Source organism: Eschrichtius robustus, chromosome 7, assembly GCF_028021215.1.
Source record: "Eschrichtius robustus isolate mEscRob2 chromosome 7, mEscRob2.pri, whole genome shotgun sequence".
Taxonomy (NCBI): domain Eukaryota; kingdom Metazoa; phylum Chordata; class Mammalia; order Artiodactyla; family Eschrichtiidae; genus Eschrichtius; species Eschrichtius robustus.
Window position 1 is genome coordinate 101,124,183 of NC_090830.1, and position 23,419 is coordinate 101,147,601.

General features: G+C 38.5%; 1 protein-coding gene across 2 annotated transcripts in view; it reads right to left on the reverse strand.

Annotated features, from left to right (window-relative positions):
• The window catches only part of RNLS (renalase, FAD dependent amine oxidase), a 278,163-nt gene that overhangs the window by 14,020 nt on the left and 240,724 nt on the right, over nucleotides 1-23,419 (reverse strand). For both annotated transcript variants that reach the window (XM_068548151.1, XM_068548152.1), the window contains exon 6: nucleotides 17,681-17,856. In XM_068548151.1, coding sequence (XP_068404252.1) covers nucleotides 17,681-17,856 — 176 coding nt within the window. The remainder of the gene's footprint in view (nucleotides 1-17,680; nucleotides 17,857-23,419) is intronic.

A 23,419-nucleotide genomic window follows, 5' to 3' on the forward strand; every position in this document is an offset into this window, starting at 1 on the left:
CTATTTTCTGTCTCTATGAATGTGCTTATTCTGGATATTTCACATAAATGGAATCATTCAAGATGAGGCCTTTGTGTCTGGTTTCTTTCACTTAGCATAACATTTTCAAGGTTCACCCATTCTGTAGCATGTACCAACTTCATTGCTTTTTATGGCTGAATGATATTCCATCCTATGGGTATACCACATTTTATTTATCCATTCACCAGTTGGATTGTTTCTACCTTTGTCTATTGTGAATCATGCTGTTATGAACATTTGTGTATACAGTTTTATGTGAACACGTTTTCATTTCTTCTGGGTTTATACCGAGGATTGGAATAGATTGATCATACTGTAATTCTATGTTTATTTTATTGAGGAACTGCCAAACCGTTTTCCACAGTGGCTAAACCATTTTATATTCCCACCAGCAAGGTAATTGGAGCATTCCAATTTCTCTATATCCTTACCAGCACTTATTTTTCGGTTTTTAAAGAAATTATTGCCATCTTAGTGGTTGTGAAATGGTATCTCATTTGGTTTTAGTTTGCGTTTCCTTCATGACTAATGATGTGGGCATCTTTTCATGTGCTTGTTGACCATTTGTATCTTCTTTGGAGAAATGTCTATTCAAGTCTTTCAAGTCTTTTGCACAGTTTTAAATTGAACAGTTTGGCTTTTTGCTATTGATTTATAAGCGTTCTTAATATATTCTGAATAGTAGACCCATATCAGACAAGTGATTCACAAATATTTTCTCCTGTTCTAGGGTTGTTTTTTTCACTTCCTTGCTAATCCTTCTGTGCACACAAGGTTTGCATTTTGATGAAGTCCAAATTACCTACTTTTTTTTCTTGTTACTTATGCTTTTGGTTTTATATTTAAGAAACCACTGCTGAATACAAGGTCATAAAGATTTACCGCCTATGTTTTCTTCTAGGAGTTTTATGATTTTAGTTCACATATTTATGCTTTCAATCCATTTTAGGTGAATTTTTGCATGTGGTGTAAGGTAAGGGTCCAACTTCATTCTTTTGTATATGGATATCCTGTTGTTCCAGCACTATATGTTGAAGAGACTATTCTTTTTCCATTGAATGTTTTGGGGAACCTTGTCAGAAATCAACTCACCACAGGTATGGGTTTATTTCTGGGCTCTTGATTCTATTCCATGATCTAGATCTATATGTCTATTCTTATGTCATTACCACACTGTTTTGGTTATGGTAGCTTTGCAGAAAGTTTGGAAATCAGAAAGTGTAAGTCCTCCAACTTTATTCTTTTTCAAGATTGTTTTGGCTATTTGGGGTCCCTTGCAACTCCATGTGAATTTTTGGATTAGCTTTTCCATTTCTGCAAAGGCCATTGGGATTTTGATAGACACTGTGATAAACCTGTAGGTCACTTTGGATAATATTGTCATCATAAAAATATTGAGTCTTGCAAACTATGAACATGAGATATCTTTTATTTATTTATTTAAGTCTTCTTTAGTTTCTTTCAGCAATGTTTTGTGGTTTCATTGTAGAACTCTTACACTTCCATGGTTTAATTCACACCTATCCTTTGTGAAGTGCTCTTTCAAATCTTTTGCCCAGTTTTAAATAATTGGGCCATTTGTTTTCTTATTACTGATTTGTGAGTGTTCTTTATATATTCTGGATACCAGTCTTTTATCAGATATATGTTTTTGCAAATATTTTCTCCAAGTCTGTGGCTTGTCTTTTCATTTTCTTAACACTGCCTTTCAAAGACATTTTTAAAATTTTGATCAAGCCCAATTTATCAATTTATCCTTTTATGGTTTGTGATTTCTGCATGCTATCTAAGAAATGTTTGCCAAACCAAAGATTGTAAAGATTTTCTCCTGAGAGAAGATGGCGGAAGAGTAAGACGCGGAGATCACCTTCCTTCCCACAGATACAGTAGAAATACATCTACACGTGGAACTGCTCCTACAGAACACCCACTGAGCGCTGACAGAAAACGTCCGACCTCTAAACAGGCAAGAAATTCCCCCCGTACTTGGGTAGGGCAAAAGAAAAAAGAAATAACAGAGACAAAAGAATAGGGACGGCACCTGCACCAGTGGGAGGGAGCTGTGAAGGAGGAAAGATTTCCACGCACTAGGAAGCCCCTTCGCGGGCAGAGACTGCGGGTGGCAGAGGGGGGAAGCTTCGGAGCCACGGAAGAGAGCGCAGCCACAGGGGTGCGGAGGGCAAAGCGGAGAGATTCCTGCACAGAGGCTCGGCAACGAGCAGCACTCACCAGCCCGAGAGGCTTGTCTGCTCCCCCGCCGGGGCGGGCGGGGCTGGGAACTGAGGCTTGGGCTTCGGTCGGATCGCAGGGAGAGGACTGGGGTTGGCGGCGTGAACACAGCCTGAAGGGGTTAGTGCACCACAGCTAGCCGGGAGGGAGTCCGGGAAAAAGTCTGCAGCTGCTGAAGAGGCAAGAGACTTTTTCTTGCCTCTTTGTTTCCTGGTGCGCGAGGAGAGGGGATTCAGAGCGCCGCCTAAACGAACTCCAGAGACGGGCGCGAGCCGCGGCTAACAGCGCGGATCCCACAGCAACAGGGGCGCAGAGGGAAAAATGGAGAGACTCCCGCACAGAGGCTCGGCGCCGAGCAGCACTCACCAGCCCGAGAGGCTTGTCTGCTCCCCCGACGGGGCGGGCGGGGCTGGGAGCTGAGGCTCAGCTTCGGTTGGATTGCAGGGAGGGGACTGGGGCTGGCGGCGTGAACACAGCCTGAAGGGGTTAGCGCACCACAGCTGGCTGGTAGGGAGTCCGGGAAAAAGTCTGCAGCTGCCGAAGAGGCAAGAGACTTTTTCTTGCCTCTTTGTTTCACGGCGCGCAGGGAGAGGGGATTCAGAGCGCCGCCTAAACAAGCTCCACAGACGGGCGCGAGCCGCGGCGATCAGCGCGGGCCCCAGAGACGGGCGTGAGACGCTGGGGCTGCTGCTGCCGCCTCCAAAAAGCCTGTGTGTGAGCACAGGTCACTCTCCACACCGCCCCTCCCGGGAGCCTGTGCAGCCCGCCACCGCCAGGCTCCCGTGATCCGGGGACAAGTTCCCCGGGAGAACACACGGCGCACCTCAGGCTGCTGCAACGTCACGCCGGCCTCTGCCGCCGCAGGCTCGCCCCGTCTCCTCTGTACCCCTCCCTCCCCGCGGCCTGGGTGAGCCAGAGCCCCCGAAGCAGCTGCTCCTTTAACCCCGTCCTGTCTGGGTGGGGGACAGACGCCCTCAGGCGACCTACACGCAGAGGCGGGTCCAAATCCAAAGCTGATCCCCAGGAGCTGTGCAAACAGAGAAGAGAAGGGGAAATCTCTCCCAGCAGCCTCAGAAGCAGCGGATTAAAACTCCACAAACAACTTGATGTGCCTGCATCTGTTGAATACCTGAATAGACAACGTATCATCCCAAATTCAGGAGGTGGACTTTCGGAGCAGGATATATTAACTTTTCCCCTTTTCCTTTTTTTTGTGAGTGTATATGTATATGCTTCTGGGTGAGATTTTATCTGTATAGCTCTGCTTTATAATAGCTTTATTTTACTTCACTATATTATAGCCTCTTTCTTTCTTTCTTTCTTTCTTTCTTTCTTTCTTTCTTTCTTTCTTTCTTTCTTTCTTTCTTTCTTTCTTTCTTTCTTTCTTTCTATTTTTTCTCCCTTTTACTCTGAGCTGTGTGGACGAAAGGCTCTTGGTGCTCCAGCCAGGCATCAGGGCCGTGCCTCTGAGGTGGGAGAGCCAACTTCAGGACACTGGTCCACAAGAGACCTCCCAGCTCCACGTAATACCAAACGGTGAAAATCTCTCAGAGATCTCCATCTCAACATCAAGACCCAGCTTCACTCAACGACCAGCAAGCTACAGTGCTGGACACCCTATGCCAAACAACTAGCAAGACAGGAACACAGCCCCATCCATTAGCAGAGAGGCTGCCTAAAATCATAATAAGGCCACAGACACCCCAAAATACACCACCAGACGTGGACGTGCCCACCAGAAAGACAAGATCCAGCCTCATCCACCAGAACTCAGGCACTAGTTCCCTCCACCAGGAAGCCTACACAACCCACTGAACCAACCTTAGCCACTGGGGACAGATACCAAAAACAACGGGAACTACGAACCTGCAGCCTGTGAAAAGGAGACCCCAAACACAGTAAGATAAGCAAAATGAGACGACAGAAAAACACACAGCAGATGAAGGAGCAGGGTCAAAACACACCAGATTTAACAAATGAAGAGGAAATAGGTAGTCTACCTGAAAAAGAATTCAGAATAATGATAGTAAGGATGATCCAAAATCTTGGAAATAGAATAGACAAAATGCAAGAAACATTTAACAAGGACGTAGAAGAACTAAAGAGGAACCAAGCAATGATGAAAAACACAATAAATGAAATTAAAAATACTCTAGATGGGATCAATAGCAGAATAACTGAGGCAGAAGAAAGGATAAGTGACCTGGAAGATAAAATGGTGGAAATAACTACTGCAGAGCAGGATAAAGAAAAAAGAATGAAAAGAACTGAGGACAGTCTCAGAGACCTCTGGGACAACATTAAACGCACCAACATTCGAATTATAGGGGTCCCAGAAGAAGAAGAGAAAAAGAAAGGGACTGAGAAAATATTTGAAGAGATTATAGTTGAAAACTTCCCTAATATGGGAAAGGAAATAGTTAATCAAGTCCTGGAAGCACAGAGAGTCCCATACAGGATAAACCCAAGGAGAAACACGCCAAGACACATATTAATCAAACTGTCAAAAATTAAATATAAGGAAAACATATTAAAGGCAGCAAGGGAAAAACAGCAAATAACACACAAGGGAATCCCCATAAGGTTAACATCTGATCTTTCAGCAGAAACTCTGCAAGCCAGAAGGGGGTGGCAGGATATACTTAAAGTGATGAAGGAGAAAAACCTACAACCAAGATTACTCTACCCAGCAAGGATCTCATTCAGATGTGATGGAGAAATTAAAACCTTTACAGACAAGCAAAAGCTGAGAGAGTTCAGCACCACCAAACCAGCTTTACAACAAATGCTAAGGGAACTTCTCTAGGCAAGAAACACAAGAGAAGGAAAACACCTACAATAACAAACCCAAAACATTTAAGAAAATGGGAATAGGAACATACATATCGATAATTACCTTGAATGTAAATGGATTAAATGCTCCCACCAAAAGACACAGGCTGGCTGAATGGATACAAAAACAAGACCCATATATATACTGTCTACAAGAGACCCACTTCAGACCTAGAGACACATATAGACTGAAAGTGAGGGGATGGAAAAAGATATTCCATGCAAATGGAAATCAAAAGAAAGCTGGAGTAGCAATTCTCATATCAGACAAAATAGACTTTAAAATAAAGACTATTACAAGAGACAAAGAAGGACATTATATAATGATCAAGGGATCGATCCAAGAGGAAGGTATAACAATTGTAAATATTTATGCACCCAACATAGGAGCACCTCAATACATAAGGCAAATACTAACAGCCATAAAAGGGGAAATCGACAGCAACACAATCATAGTAGGGGACTTTAACACCCCACTTTCACCAATGGACAGATCATCCAAAATGAAAATAAATAAGGAAACACAAGCTTTAAATGATACATTAAACAAGATGGACTTAATTGATATTTATAGGACATTCCACCCAAAAACAACAGAATACACATTTTTCTCAAGTGCTCATGGAACATTCTCCAGGATAGATCATATCTTGGGTCACAAATCAAGCCTTGGTAAATTTAAGAAAATTGAAATCGTATCAAGTATCTTTTCCGACCACAACGCTATAAGACTAGATATCAATTACAGGAAAAGATCTGTAAAAAATACAAACACGTGGAGGCTACACAATACACTGCTTAATAACGAAGTGATCACTGAAGAAATCAAAGGGGAAATCAAAAAATACCTAGAAACAAATGACAATGGAGATACGACGACCCAAAACCTATGGGACGCAGCAAAAGCAGTGCTAAGAGGGAAGTTTATAGCAATACAAGCCTACCTCAAGAAACAGGAAACATCTCGAATAAACAACCTAACCTTGCACCTAAAGCAATTAGAGAAAGAAGAACAAAAAAACCCCAAAGCCAGCAGAAGGAAAGAAATTATAAAGATCAGGTCAGAAATAAATGAAAAAGAAATGAAGGAAACAATAGCAAAAATCAATGAAACTAAAAGCTGGTTCTTTGAGAAGATAAACAAAATTGATAAACCATTAGCCAGACTCATCAAGAGAAAAAGGGAGAAGACTCAAATCAATAGAATTAGAAATGAAAAAGGAGAAGTAACCACTGACACTGCAGAAATACAAAAGATCATGAGAGATTACTACAAACAACTCTATGCCAATAAAATGGACAACCTGGAAGAAATGGACAGATTCTTAGAAATGCACAAACTGCCGAGACTGAACCAGGAAGAAATAGAAAATATGAACAGACCAATCACAAGCACTGAAATTGAAACTGTGATTAAAAACCTTCCAACAAACAAGAGCCCAGGACCAGATGGCTTCACAGGTGAATTCTATCAAACATTTAGAGAAGAGCTAACACCTATCCTTCTCAAACTCTTCCAAAATATTGCAGAGGGAGGAACACTCCCAAACTCATTCTACGAGGCCACCATCACCCTGATACCAAAACCAGACAAAGATGTCACAAAGAAAGAAAACTACAGGCCAATATCACTGATGAACATAGATGCAAAAATCCTCAACAAAATACTAGCAAACAGAATCCAACAGCACATTAAAAGGATCATACACCATGATCAAGTGGGGTTTATCCCAGGAATGCAAGGATTCTTCAGTATACGCAAATCAATCAATGTGATACACCATATTAACAAATTGAAGGAGAAAAACCATATGATCATCTCAATAGATGCAGAGAAAGCTTTCGACAAAATTCAACACCCATTTATGATAAAAGCCCTGCAGAAAGTAGGCATAGAGGGAACTTTCCTCAACATAATAAAGGCCATCTATGACAAACCCACAGCCAACATCATTCTCAATGGTGAAAAACTGAAACCATTTCCACTAAGATCAGGAACAAGACAAGGTTGCCCACTCTCACCACTATTATTCAACATAGTTTTGGAAGTGTTAGCCACAGCAATCAGAGAAGACAAAGAAATAAAAGGAATCCAAATCGGAAAAGAAGAAGTAAAGCTGTCACTATTTGCAGATGACATGATACTATACATAGAGAATCCTAAAGATGCTACCAGAAAACTCCTAGAGCTAATCAATGAATTTGGTAAAGTAGCAGGATACAAAATTAATGCACAGAAATCTCTTGCATTTCTATACACTAATGACGAAAAATCTGAAAGTGAAATTAAGAAAACACTCCCGTTTACCATTGCAACAAAAAGAATAAAATATCTAGGAATAAACCTGCCTAAGGAGACAAAAGACCTGTATGCAGAAAATTATAAGACACTGATGAAAGAAATTAAAGATGATACAAATAGATGGAGAGATATACCATGTTCCTGGATTGGAAGAATCAACATTGTGAAAATGACTCTACTACCCAAAGCAATCTACAGATTCAATGCAATCCCTATCAAACTACCACTGGCATTTTTCACAGAACTAGAACAAAAAATTTCACAATTTGTATGGAAACACAAAAGACCCCGAATAGCCAAAGCCATCTTGAGAACGAAAAATGGAGCTGGGGGAATCAGGCTCCCTGACTTCAGACTATATTGCAAAGCTACAGTAATCAAGACAGTTTGGTACTGGCACCAAAACAGAAATATAGATCAGTGGAACAGGATAGAAAGCCCAGAGATAAACCCACACACATATGGTCACCTTATCTTTGATAAAGGAGGCAAGCATATACAGTGGAGAAAAGACAGCCTCTTCAATAAGTGGTGCTGGGAAAATTGGACAGATACATGTAAAAGTATGAAATTAGAACACTCCCTGACACCATGCACAAAAATAAACGCAAAATGGATTAAAGACCTAAATGTAAGGCCAGACACTATCAAACTCTTAGAGGAAAACATAGGCAGAACACTCTATGACATACATCACAGCAAGATTCTTTTTGACCCAGCTCCCAGAGAAATGGAAATAAGAACACAAATAAACAAATGGGACCTAATGAAACTTAAAAGCTTTTGCACAGCAAAGGAAACCATAAACGAGACCAAAAGACAACCCTCAGAATGGGAGAAAATATTTGCAAATGAAGCAACTGACAAAGGATTAATCTCCAAGATTTACAAGCAGCTCATGCAGCTCAATAACAAAAAAACGAACAACCCAATCCAAAAATGGGCAGAAGACCTAAACAGACATTTCTCCAAAGAAGATATACAGATTGCCAACAGACACATGAAAGAATGCTCAACATCATTAATCATTAGAGAAATGCAAATCAAAACTACAATGAGGTATCATCTCACACCGGTCAGAATGGCCATCATCAAAAAATCTAGAAACAATAAATGCTGGAGAGGGTGTGGAGGAAAGGGAACCCTCTTGCACTGTTGGTGGGAATGTAAATTGATGCAGCCACTATGGAGAACAGTATGGAGGTTCCTTAAAAAACTACAAATAGAACTACCATACGACCCAGCAATCCCACTACTGGGCATATACCCTGAGAAAACCATAGTTCAAAAAGAGTCATGTACCAAAATGTTCATTGCAGCTCTATTTACAATAGCCAGGACATGGAAGCAACCTAAATGTCCATCGACAGATGAATGGATAAAGAAGATGTGGCACATATATACAACGGAATATTACTCAGCCATAAAAAGAAATGAAATGGAGGTATTTGTAGTGAGGTGGATGGAGTTAGAGTCTGTCATACAGAGTGAAGTAAGTCAGAAAGAGAAAAACAAATACAGTATGCTAACACATATATACGGAATCTAAGGAAAAAAAAAAAAAAGCCATGAAGAACCTAGTGGCAAGACGGGAATAAAGACACAGACCTACTAGAGAATGGACTTGAGGATATGGGGAGGGGGTGGGGTGAGATGTGACAGGGTAAGAGAGTGTCATGGACATATATACACTGCCAAATGTAAAATAGATAGCTAGTGGGAAGCAGCCGCATAGCACAGGGAGATCAGCTCGGTGCTTTGTGACCACCTAGAGGGGTGGGATGGGGAGGGTGGGAGGGAGGGAGATGCAAGAGGGAAGAGATATGGGAACATATTGTATGTGTATAACTGATTCACTTTGTTATAAAGCAGAAGCTAACACACCATTGTAAGGCAATTATACTTCAATAAAGATGTTTAAAAAAAAAAAAAAGATTTTCTCCTATGTTTTCATCTAGAAGTTTTATAGTTTAAGGTATTATATTTAGGTCTATGATCCATTTTTAGTTAATTTTTGTATACAGTGTGAAACTTGGACTTTTGAATGTAAAACTGACATATTCAGTTTCTATTTTGCTGCTCACTCATTGCATGATGTTAGGCAAAACAGTCAACTTGAACCTCAGTTTCCTCATTTAAACAAAGATGCTTCCTGATCTGTCAGAATTGTTGTGAGGATCAAATGAAAACAAGTATAAAAGTACTTTCTAAAATCAGAGTATAAACGTTAATTATTATTTCTAACTGATAGCAGCCAACAGAATGATGGTAGAAGAATGTGTCATAATTGGAGGAAAGCCAGATCTCAATTACCAGCAGTAGAATGAGTGTTTAAAAGCACTAGATTTTAAATAGACCTGTGTTTGAATTACATTTTTGCCACTTCCTAGTGGAAGAACCTCACACAAGGCACTGAGCTCTCAACTCCCCAACTTTCTGACCTGTGCAATGGGGAAGGAGTATAAACCTTCACAGGGTAGAGATGAAGCGAGTTACATACAGAGCCTAGTGAGCTACACAGAGTAGGGGATTAATAAATGGCATTTTTGAGAGAGAGAGAGAGAATGATTATGCATATACACTCTCTAATAAAATGATGATGTAGATTGTCATGGTTTATATGAATGCTATAACAGATGGTGGCAAGATCAAGATGAAAAGTAAGAATGTATCTTGCACTCTCCTGCCTCTGGGAAAGTGTACACAATGTTAGAACATCATTCCATCATCATTCCCTTTGCCCCTCTGACTTAATCTTGTAGGATTTAGCTCAAATGACATGTTCTTGTAGGAAGCTATTTATTACCACTTTCTCCTCAAATCTGCTCTCTGTGCACACAGCACATTGTGTATCCCTTTCTTAGAACAAACTGTACCATATCATGATTATCTGCTTATTGGTCAGCCTTGTTGATTATATGGGAAGGTCCTTGAATGAAGGGAGCTGTCTTTGAGTCTTTAGAATCCAGTATAATGTCTGGCACATAGTAGGAACTCAATAAATGTATGTTAAATGAAAAGATGAATATATATTATTAATTTCTAATGTCGGTATAAATAGCGTTTGTTAACTGAACTTTTTAGTTCAGCTTGTTAGTTTTAGAGCATAATACTGATGTCTACTCTAAACAGACCAAGTGGACTTCCCTTTATGGGAAAGGGCCTATTTCTTTTAGGTTGTCCACACCCATATAATAACATCCATCATCCAGTTTTCAGTAGTAATACTGGGTGCAGATGAATATATTCTGCATTTGTACAGGAATAATGACAGACTCCTTTTTAAAGTTTTCTGTAAAGTAATGCTGTTCAAAATAGCTTTTTTGAAAAAGTGTGATGCTGACTACGTGGCAGGTAAGTTCCTGTCATGAGTACTTGAAAAAAAAAATGATTTAATTAAATTCATATGTGTTAAAACGTTTAATAGCTCATATAATATGGAATTTTATGACAAGGGGAAATATCTGCCCATATAAACTTCAATTAAACTGTGACTGAACATCCCTAATTCAATGATCAGAATTTCTCAGCTGATGATCTCATGCATATGTAGCTACCTCAGAATAAAGTGAAGCAACTGGCTAGTTCTGTGCCAGTGAGAAAGAGGTGAGAGATTACTCAAAGGAATGCTCAGGACTGACACCTGTTAGATTTCCTGCTCTCGGTAGATTGGGTCATGCCATAGTCCATCAATCCCAAAGGGCCTGTTTTGGCTCTCCATAGGTTACCATAAACTTACGGCACATAGGCAAGAGTGCTCTTGTGGCCATAATTTCATGCTAGGAAATTTTGACTCATGTCATAAATTGTGTTAAATTACCAGACAAGATAGTTTTGGAATGAATGGCAAGAAGCTGAAAAATCTATAAGCTGAAAAAAACTGACAAGAGTTCCTTGTCCTTGTGTCCACAGGGATACACCACTTTTATTTCATCTTGTCTGATGTTAACGGTCCCTATGGTATGAATTAGTGTCACAGCCCCTGGCATTGAGTCAGTCCTTCTGAAATATCCTTGTCCAGAACTATCTGTGTATGTGAAACAAAGAGAAAAGACAGAGACTCTGAAAAGAGAAGAGAGTAAGAAAAAATAAAAAGTAGGACAGCATGTGGGCATGAAGAGAGGTACCAGAAAAGAGAGCAAGAGACACACAGAGCTCATCTACTAAGAAATAACCATGGAATCACTTTCACCCACCTCCTCTCCTCCTCCTCCTCTTGCTACCCCTATTTAATAATATTAATTGAGAACTTGCTTTGTGCTAGTTTTGTAGTAAATGTTTTCTACTGTGTTCTCCCCTTTTATTCTGACCACAACCCTATGAGGGAGGTTCAGTTGTACCATTTACAGATGGGGCCCTGAGGCTTAGAGTTACAGTCTAGCTTCTCAAAGGCACAGGGAAAGCTGAGGTTTGAACCGAAGTCTGTCTGACTCCAAAGTCCAAGATCATAATTACACCACGTTATCAAAAATCCAGGAATTACAAGGCACAAATATGGGAGAAAAGTCTTAGTGGCAGAATGACCAAAAGAGCATGATTTTATCCTAGAAATAAATTACAAAACAAAACATCTAATGTATTTAACTGATAAACACAACTGATTATTGTCTTTCAAAGCACTTATCCTAGAAGGTCTTATGGTTAAATCTGTAGTGATGCACTGCCCAATGTCTTTTAGGGGTAGCAGCTTTTAGAATCAGCGTGCTAGACACATTAAAACAGATTAAACACAAACAGCTATATTTCTTTAGTTCTGTAAAAACATTTAAGAAAATTGTCAAGATTGGTCATCCATTTTATTAAAAAGATTTAAGTCCAAATGACTTTGGTGGTTTCTAAAACATTAAATTCAAGCTCAGCTTTCAAAGACCTGATTCAACTGATTACATGTTGAGGAATATGTGTCAGGCTCTGAAAGAGATGCCTGATCTTGTTGAAATAAGGGTGTGGTTTATTAGGGTGACTGACTATGTTGAAGGGGGCAATCATTTGGATTCATAATTTTGGTATATTCATACAATCAATCAGTCACCGCTTTTCAGTTTCAACCTGCCTAAGAGAAGAAAATGAGGATAAAATAGAAAATACGTAAGAAAGAAAAGGAAAAAATGGAAATATCAATTACGACCTGATCTTCCAATGCTGAAATCAGACACAGCTACTGGCCAGAAATTAATCTCATGAGGGAATAATGTAAGTATGTGGGTGAACTCAGGCTTTTCTGTGTACACATCCCCCTCCGCCACCAAACACAAACCTCTAAAGAAAATTCTGGCCTTAAGCTGTTGCACATTTCCTCTTTTCTCTTTTATTCCTTCTAACTCCTGGGCAGTACTATGTCAACCAAGGTAATCAACTGGGGAAGACCTGAGGAAGCCAAAATGGGGAATTTGCATTGAAAAGGTCTAAGATTTACTTTTCTAAGACGGGGGAGGAGGGCGGGGGGGGGGGGGGGGGGGGGGGAAGATAGAGTTAAAAGTGAGGAATGTGAATGGGAGGCTGAAGAGAGGAAAGAAAAAAAGAGATAAGCCTGCATGGCTGATTATCAGGGAAAACTGTGGAAAACTAGAGTTAAGGGTGCAAAAAGATTTGAGGGAGCTTCTAGAAGTGGGATATATAAGGAATGAGAAGAGAAACTTCAAAAAGTACTGCTAAGGATGATGCATTTTGGATATTCTTTAAAGTTCTATAGAAGATACTAGTAAAGATGAGAGTTACTTTACATTCCTTTTGGTTGTTGAATTTTGTTTCTTAGACTACAACACAAGACTGGGCTAATGAGGGGTTCTTGATTTGTTTGGGTTATAGGAATATAATATTTACAGCAGGTGTCCTTAATGCTGGATTCATGGGAGGACTTTTAGGTTGCTTATATTGATAAATTTTCATAATTAGATGCAATTTTGTGTTTATGTGTACATGTATATTTTGAAAGGATGAACATCTTCACATTCATAGCTTTGATCAGATTCTTAAAGAGTTCATCATCCTTCTCTTTAAAGAATATAAAAGGACTACCATTGAGGAGAGAGAAAGTACAGTCTCAGGGCAAAAGACCAAGTGAAAAAAACCTAACTATAGAAGATAACTAATTTCTAACTTTACAGCAAAAGCTTAATAGTCTAGTCCAAATCCATTTATTTTTGCCAAAGATACCAAGGTATTCATTTACCACCTGACTCTCCTAACCCCCTCAAACTCCTCTCTTGATCTCCTTGGTATTTGAAATAGATTCAGTGATTTTTTAAAGATAAAGTCATCCATGAATGTGCTAAGTGAGAGAAAAAGCCACTGAAATTTTCAGGACCTACAGAAAGATGGGGGAAAATTAGCATTAAACTCACAAGCAAATCATACATTTACTATAGTTTGGGAAAGGCATCATGATAGACTCTGAAACAAAGGAAGGCATAGCAAATAATAGTGGTGAGAGTATTAGGGTTATCAGACTGATTAAGTGTCCCCTGTCAATGTACATGGAAAGCTGTTTTCAGTTATTACTCTTCTGCTGAATGGATTAATATATCATACTTGTTACAGAAATCTTAATTCAATGCATCACAGCCTAGGCATCAAGTTATATTAACTGGATAAACATTTAAATAATGGAAGGCAAATATCTGCAAAAGGGAGGAACTGAGCATCATGAAAAATCTGCCATTGCTTTGTTATGTTTGTTTGAACCACCTACTCAAGTGTTTTATTCAAACCCCAAATGGGAGGCACAGAGCAGCTCCCAAGTCTTTCAAACACGCCTTCTTTCTTGATCTGCCTCTTTCCTTAAAAGCAGCACCCACAAAAAAGCAGCGTTATCTTACTCAAGACAAAAAATTTGATTTAGTGTCTTAGGAGAAGGCTTTCAGCAAAGATTAGTCTCTAGGATTCCATGGGCAGAGTATTAGACATGTCCTAGGCATTCGTTAAATGCTTATGGAATAAACGACTAACCAGATGAATAAGTGAACAACCATCTTTCACCCCCGCCCCCCCCCCCCCCCCCGCTGCCACTGTGGATATATGACATTAGGGGCAGCAGAAGGCACGAAGAGCATCGTCGGGGAAACAGAAAACTGCCCCCCTGCAAAATACTCCCTTACCTCTTTCAGAGAGCAGCCACTTCCTAAAGTGGCTGCTCTTAAAGCTTTAAAGGGCTGGTGCTCTCCCCAGAGGTTTTATGAGAGGAGTGGGAGATACTGCCTCATAAAGGAATCTACCAAAGAATTCTGGGGGAAAGAAGGGTGTGCTAGGCAGAAATAAGGCTGAAATGGGATGCCTACATCCTAACCACTAGAACTTGTACATGTTAAATGTCAAGAAAGAGTTAAGGATACAGCTGGAATTAATGTTGCCAACCACTGGATCCTGAGACGAGGAGTGTCCTAGATTATGCAGGTGGGTCCCATGTAATCACAAGGGTCCTTTAAGGAAGACTGAGGCAGGAGACAAGGTCAGAGTGATGCAATATGAGAAGGACTCGACCTGCTGTTGCTGACTTTAAAGATGGAGGAAGGGGTCTCAAGCCAAAGATTGTGGGCAGCTTCTAGAAGATGTAAATGGCCAGAAAATGGATTCTCTCTTAGAGCCTACAGAAAGAAACACAGCCCTGCTGACACTTTAATTTTAGCCCACTGAGACCCATCTTGAACCTCTGACCTCCAGAACTGTACGATAATAAATTTGTGTTGTTTTAAGCTTCCAAACTTGCAGTAATTTGTTGCAGCAGCCATTCAAAACAGAGGGTCAGTGAAGAGGAGGGAAGGACCTGAGAGGCAGGTAGACTAGTTTTGTCATTACTAGCCATGGGACCTTAGGGGATTTATTTCATGTTTTTGAGGCTTTGTTTTTCTCATCGCTGTAGTGGGTTAAAACTAGCAACCTCATAAGGCTACTTTTGATGTTAAATGAGATCACATCTTTGAATCGCCCAGCTCCAGGCCTGTTGCACTATGCAATGTGGGTGTTCATCATTGTGATCTCTCTTCCTGTTTTTCTTCCCTACCCTCCACAGTCACTGAGTGCCAGGATGCAGGGTAGGCAATACAAAAGAAGAGAAAAATAAAATGCGTGGAGATGGAGAGTCCAGCCTGAGAGGCCTGGGATGGGGAATCCACACCACCCACTGCGTCCTGAGGCAGGGACCCCAGTCTTGTAGTCTATCTAGGATTTTATAAGATGAGGGTTTGAAGGGCTGTATCATTTGTTTGTTAGTGAGAAAGAAGGGAAGGAAGCGGGTGGAGTGGGAAGAACAGGAGAAGGTTTGGGTGAAGCAGGACAGAGGAAGGAGGAAAAGAAATGAAGGGTGAGACCCAGGCTGGAAGAAATAAAGGGCAGGATTCTCCTGCAAGGCGAATCAGAAATGAGGGAAACTTCAAAATCAGTTGGCTGTTCTTTCTTTTTTGTCCCTCTTTCTACACCATTCTTCTCTTCAGTTTAAGCACTATATTAGACCATATTCATACACAAACATTCATGAATTCATTTCAGGTAGAGCTTGTGTCCTGGGATGGCAAGGGAAAAGGGTGAATTGACGTTTATGTTAAATTTCAAGGGTTAAGATGAACCTTTTAAAAACATTGGAGAAGCGTTCTCTTGGGAATAATAACTGAACACTAACTAGCTAAATGTTATTAAGTCTCTGGACCTGTCGCCAATTAGCCTTTTTCCTAAGGTGATATGGGAGATCTCTCTCTCTCACTCTCTCTATTGAACAATGTAGGTAAGATCTCTGCTATAATGACGTTATGTTCTGTAGAATGTTGGTCAAGGTACTATGAATAGTGGAAAATACAAACCTCTAAATTTGAATGACATCTTATTCCCTTTCAGGCTTTGCAGCCAATGTAGATTTCATGACTTAAATGTACTGGGATAATTTCAAGGGAGAACGTCCAAATTATAATAAAAATCATTGTTAGAGTTTGGATGTACTTTGTGTTCGAAGATTTTTTTATTAAATTTTGTGATATTGCACAACTTTGACTAAGTCATTTTGTGGGCAAGTCAAATCTATTTCTACTAACACATTAAATTTTAGGAAATAAGTAGATTTTAACCCATCTTTTCAGTTTATTAATAAACTATTTTGAGGAAGTCACAAGAAGAAACGCAGAAACTATCGTTTCTTCTAAAAGAATGTTTATAAATTGCGAAGTGACTTGCTGTGTAATATATCTACCTTCAAATTATATCAACATGATTATTTCCTTGTTTTCTTTTTCAGGCCAACTTAAGATTAAGTTAAATATCACTTAAAGACATTAGCTATTGAGATTTTAAAAATTGTTTTAAAAGGAAAAAGTCAAGTCTTTTAAAGTGACCATGATGTGTTTAAGTAAATACTTTCCCAGAAGGTTCAGTGTATAATTTAACTTGAGAAGATATGGGTAAACACATAGACCTGCTGCAATGTTTTAGGAAGTAATTTACCATTTCCTCTGATTTTGGAAAGTCCTTTAAAATAAACAAAATCTGCTGCGATTTCTCACAACCACTTTTTCTAAAGGCTTCACAGCTTTGGTAATCAATAGTGCTGATAAGTCAGGTAATCAACGTGCTCAGAAATCTTAGGAAAAAATAGACAAGTCACTGCTTCTTTTCTCCTTCTGCCCTTTGCTCCATTGTCCCCAGATGACTTCACAACTGAGTTTACAGATCAAAAGACTTTTTCTATGAATACTCACAAACTTCTGCTGGAGTATGCAGAGATTTTCAAAAAAGTCAACATTTACTTTAGTGTAAAGAGATTTTAAGTTTGAACTAGTAGGGTGATCAGCGGGTTTATCTAACCCTGAAAAACAGCTCAACTAGCTGTTGCAGGTATTCATCTTTCTCCCCCAAACAGCTCTACTGGCAGCAGTCAAAACCAAAGTGGGAACTTAATAAAAATGAAAATTGTGGTAGCAAAATACACTTACAAGGTTAATTCGACATATTGCAAAAATTTGGGAGGTTATAGTGGTTTCTATATAACCACAGTACTGATTTAGAAAAACCCCAGAGAAACAGCTGCATTTTGATATATAACCTGCCTTGCCTGCATAGGAAACCCCAGATCTTCAGGGTATATAAGTCTTGAGATGCTAGAATTTGAACATAACGTCGGGGAAAATTACATGCATCTCTTATTGAGAAATAACGGGATAATAAAACCTGCATGTAAACTTCTCTATTAGGCAAACACATATTTGATCCCAAGATCATGTTAATTTCTTTTACTAGTGAGTGTCAAAGGATGAGAAAAGTAAAGTCAGGTCTGATTGAGAAAACTGTGCGCATACCACTGGATTCTCTGATTACCTGTGAATGTCTCCATTTCTGGCATTTGGTAGCAACTGGCTGAGGCAAACCAGGCAACATATTTTCCAGCTGCTGGAAGATTAACTCCTGCACATCTTCAGTGCTGTGCTCCAAGTATGTAACTCCAAATGGGACAGTGGTGTGAATCACAAGGGAAGGCCCGATTTCCGATGACTCTAGTGTAAGAGGAGCATAAAGATACACCTTAAAGTGGGTAACATGTTAGTGTCATTCAGCATTTCAATCTGGATTTAAGAGTTGATCACAATAATCAGACAATAAATGAAGGGAAAACAGATTCTAATCTTTGAAGCATAAAATTAGGCTACTTCTGAAATTCAAAATCAGGCTTCACTGACGTGGAGGACAGATTCAAGATGCGTTTTAGAGAACAAATTTTCAGGTCTTGTTAAAGAACCTGAAGGAAGGTAAAATGACCTAATATGTACTGCCTTCGGTATAATTAAATTTATTGGTATGTTTATCTCTCTCAACCACTAAAGCATAAGCTTATCAGGGCAGGAACCATTTCTTATACATAGCCTATATTCCCTTTAAATTCTGAGAACAAAGTAGATGTTCATCTTCTTAATTTTATGTTAAATGGATTGCAAAAATATCTTGTTGAAATTATATAAATGCCAGAATAAGATACCTAAAAAAAAAAAAAAACCTTTCTCAAAACAAGCTTGACCTCATAATGTTCTTCATCTTTTAAGCAGCATTAAAAGTAAAAGTCTGGAAAAAAAAGTCTGCTTCATTCATAACATGGAGATACTTTCCTTTTTTGTTTGCCATTGAATTTTTTTTTGCTATATTTTCACAGTGACAAATACCGAGTGCTTCATATCTTTCACTCTTTAGTAGAATATAGAAAATTGAATAAAGTTTGACATTGAAAGCAAAGTGACTGAGGCATTAGAGAATACAATCTTGGAAGGAATGTTAACCAAGATTTCCTGTTATTATTTTTTGTTTAAATCATGCAGAAGAGAAAAGTTGAGGGAAAACAAAATAGATATGAAATGCATGAAATTATAATATGAAAGTTGGTGCTCCCCCCTGCTGAAAGAAGAAAATACTAAAATCTATAAGCTACTGACAGGGGTTGGGAAGCCTGATACTGAAAATTCTTTAAATTGGGATTATAAAGTTCTTTTCGGGGTTGCTATAAAAGGGAACAATCTCTTTGAGATAGGTTTGTACATCTTTACACACAAAAAAGTAATTTTACACAGAACAAGCCACTTACTTGTTGTGTGTCCACTCAACCTCTTTACTTTGTGTGTATGTATGTAGAATGAGAATAAGTTAGCATCTACCACACTGTTCTGTGGTCTGGATTAAATGACATAATGTGTGTGAAGTGCTTAGCACAGTTTCTGGTGCAGAGGAGGTGCTTAATAAATGTAAGCTATGAGAATAAAAGCAATAAATCAGATATATCCAAGGGAAAAGTTCTCCTGGTGTTGTCCAAACGATAGGTGTGAGTTATTTTTTTGTTAAAGCACTTCATTTTCTCGTTGCGCTCTGGCTTATGAATTTTACAGCAAAATACTGTAAAAGAATTTGGGTCTCTCAGAAGAGAGACCCAAAATGCTGTGAGCACTTTAAAGTGGCGTGTTCTCAAACATTTTAATATATATGAAGTGGGAGATCTGACTTCAGAATCTGTGCTGTAAATGCAATGGTAAGAAGATTGTCCAGTTTCCACCTCACGGTAGCTGGAACAACTTGAAAGAGCAAAGAGGGGACCCTCTCTTTGAACCTTCAGTGTTTAACCTGCCAGTGTCTACTTTACTGGTACCACACGGGAGTGCAAAATCTCAAATCTTTCACTGAATACCACCACTGTGAGAAACCTACTGCATACTGCCTCAGGGAGTGTTATCTATGTTGTCAGTTAATACATTCAGGGAGGCTTGTTCACAGAAAGGGGTGGCAAAAATGTCACCCCTCTTCCATGAGGTTCCCAACCTTCCCAGAGACAGAGAAAGCTACTGGGTCAGCATTTGGAAGCAGGAGAGTTGGGGTTCTGAGTTGACTTATCTATGGCAGTCTTCAAAGGGAAACAAACTCAGCTGTGTGCATGAGGTTGCACTGACCCAGACATTTGTTCTAGCGGGGAGCTCCTATAATTACTAAGGGTAGTGATGGTGCCTTGCCAGGTTTCTCCCATTTACATTAGCCATCCACTCCAAGGAGAGCAATAAAAAAGGAAATTCAAGACCAAAAATGAAACAGTTCTTGCATAACAATGAGAACAACCTGGCTACTTGTTTTTATTGGAATCAGACAAAAATTTTTGAGAATTTCAATTAAAATTTGAACAGCTGCAACCTAAGACAATGAGTTTTAAGGGAAAGACCCTCAACCCCCAAATTAAGGGGTATTTTCAGAAGCTAAAGTGCAAAAATACAAATAGCCAACTGGAGTTTAAACGTGACCAAGGCTTGGAACTAGAGCACTATAAAAAGCCACAAATATGTTAATAGGATTCAGAGCGTAAACTCAGTGTAATCATTATTCCTTGGTCCCTGAGAACGTAATGATGTTATCTTTCTTTTTCTTTTCTTTATTCGGTTTAACAAGCATAGCACTTTGCTTTTGGCATTTTAAATGTAAAGTTCATAGTAAGTTGACAACTATTTCTGTATGTTGGGAGATCAATGGCTTCAGTCAGAAGATAAGTTATTTGAACCTTTGCATCCTTAATAGCCCAGTGGTCTTGGACAACTTAATCTCTTAGGCTCCACTGTCTTCCATTAATTAGAGGGGTGTAATACTACTTACCTTATAAGGCTGTCACAGGATTAAATGGGTTTGGATACATAAAAGCCTTCTTCAAATATAAAGTGCTATACAAACATAAGGTACCCCTAGATAATATTTTTGTTTTGACCTCTGCTGTGGTTAAGAACAGCTTTAGAAAGGGATAACAGAGTTGACTTCTCTGAAAGTATTCAGACTGATTCTTATATTAACACCCCAGGAAGAGTGGCAGACTATTCCTGGGTAGAGGCACAGCAGCTTTTTTTTTATTATGGTAAAATATATGTAATATAACATTTACCTTTTAAACCTATTTTAAGTGTACAGTTCTCTGGCATTAAGTACATTCACATTGTTCCACAACCATCACCACCATCCATCACTAGAACTTTTTAAATCTTCCCAAATTGAAACTCTATAGGCATTAGAAAGTAATCCCTCACTCCCCACTTGCCCCAGCTCCTGTCAACCACCATTCTATTTCTGTCCCTATTAATTTGACCACTCTAGGTACCTCATATAAGTGGAATCATACAATATTTGTCCTTTTGTAATGGGCTTATTTCACTTGTCTCCAAGGTTCATCCATGTTGTAGCAGGTGTCAGAATTTCCTTCTTTTTTAAGGCCACATAATATTCCACTGTGTGTATATACCATATTTTGTCAATGCATTCACCTTTTGGATATTGTGAGTAATGCTGCTATGAACATGGGTGTACCATTATCTGTCCAAGTCTCTGCTTTCACTTCTTTTGGGTATATACTCAGAAGTGAGACTGCTGGATCATACGGTAATTCTATGTTTAAATTGTTGATCAATCACCATATCATTTCCCACAGCAGTTGCATCATTTTTTCATTCCTACCAGCAATGCACAAAGGTTCTAATTTCTCTACACCCTTGCCAACACTTGGTATTTTATTTTTTTGAATAGCTATCCTAATGGGTATGAAGTGGGCACTGCATTTTTTTTTTAGTCTACAGTTTTGGGTGGAGGTCAAGACATTGAAAGTTGATAATAGCAAGAACAGCAGCATTATCATGTACTGTTAATAGAACACTAAGATTTAGAAGCCTCTCACATGAAATACCTACAATTAAAAGCTACAGAAGTCACCTGTTCTCCAAATAGACACTGAAATTTGTTTTAAAACAAGTATTTTCGCTGCCTCAGATCCATGGTCGTATCAGTCATAATAATAGGTATTAACGGGTTAAACCTGCTTAAAGACAAAGGTTGTCATATCGGATCCAGAAAATAACATCTAACTATATGGGGCTCATAGGAAAATATATTTTAGAAACAAATCCTAACTCAACTGTGTTGAGTCAGAGGCTGTGAACTGTATGATACTTTAAGATTTGTTGAATGGCTTAGTCAGTTTTCATAAGTGTTACATGTGCGATTGAATAGAATTTTCTAGATGTTGAATTAACAGTTTAATAAGTCCATTAGAACAATCTTATTAATTGTATGGTTCTAATCGACTAAATTTTTATGAATTTTTTGTCTGCTTGATCAGTTACTGAGAGAAGTACCATGTTAAAAATCTCTCCTTATGATGGCAGATTTGCCAATTTCTCCTTTTAGTTCTGACAGTTTTTGCTTTATATTGAAGCTATGTTACCCTTTTCCTGCTGTTTCCAGATACCTTTTAAAAATATGTTGTGAACATCTTTGCATCTAGAAATGCTTTTTATCTTAAAGTTTATTTTCTGCTATTTGTTCCACTTTTTGAACATTTCTTTGTTTCTTTTTAAAATAAAAAAAATTTCTTGTAAATTAAACCAATTTTCTCCCTTATTGCTTTCTTTCCCTTTACTAGTTTGTAAGTTTTACAGTTTATTTCTATTTTTAGGAATTACCCATAGATTTAAACATCCATATTAAAGTCAAAAGTTAATATCTTTATCTTTCTCTTGAATAATGTAAGAACCTTAGAATACCTTAACTCTGATTGTGTAAGCTTTTGTTGTCCAGGATTTACTTCTTAAGTTTTGTTTAATATAGTTAATGTTTATTAATATTTACCCACAGCTATCTTCATGGATCTCACATTTTCTCTACAGGGTCATTTTCTTTTTTCCCGAGTGTCTCCTTTTGAAGTTCCTTAATGAGGTTCTGTTGAAGGTAGGCTCTTCTCAGTTTTTGTTTTTCTAAAAATGTCTTTATTTCACCCTCATTTGTGAAAGATAGTTGTCCTTGGTATATAATAATAGATTGAGAATATTTTCTCTCTGCACTTTAAAGATATTATTCCAGTGTAGGTTAGCTTTTATTGATGCTGTTAGGAAGTCAACTCAATTTGATTGCAGGTAATTCTTCTTTCACATCTGGATGCTTATATTGTTTTCTCTTTGCCTTTGGTGTTCTGCAGTTTTACTTGAATATTTTGAGGTTTTAAGTTTCTTTTTGCTTACTTTCTTTGACTTCATTGTGTTTTCTGAATCTGAAGACTCATTTTTGTCATTAATTTTGGAAATTGTTCAGCCATGACTTCTCTCCATTCTCCCTGTCTAGTAGATACAGTACTCTACTTAGAGATATGATAGATATTCTCATTCTATCTTCATGTGTCTTGATCTTTTTATAATGTTTTCCCTCTCTATGCTAGATTCCATGTAATTTCTTCTGATTTATCTTTCGGTTCACCATTCTCCCTACATATGTGTTTATTCTGATGTCTAATTTGTCCTTTTACTTTCAAATTTAAGTTATTTTGTTTTTCATTTTAAAAAATTCTATTTTTCAAATCTGCATGATCAGTTTTGATAGCTTCTTTCTCCCTAGTCACATTGTCAGTACTCTTTTATTTCTTTAAACACAATCAATATACTATATTATCTTTAGTTATTTAAAAATCTGCAATCTTTAGGAGTTTGAGTGTTTTTGTAGACATATAAACACACACCAATCTGTTAACATTCTTCTATTAATATTAATAGATATATATTAATAAGTACA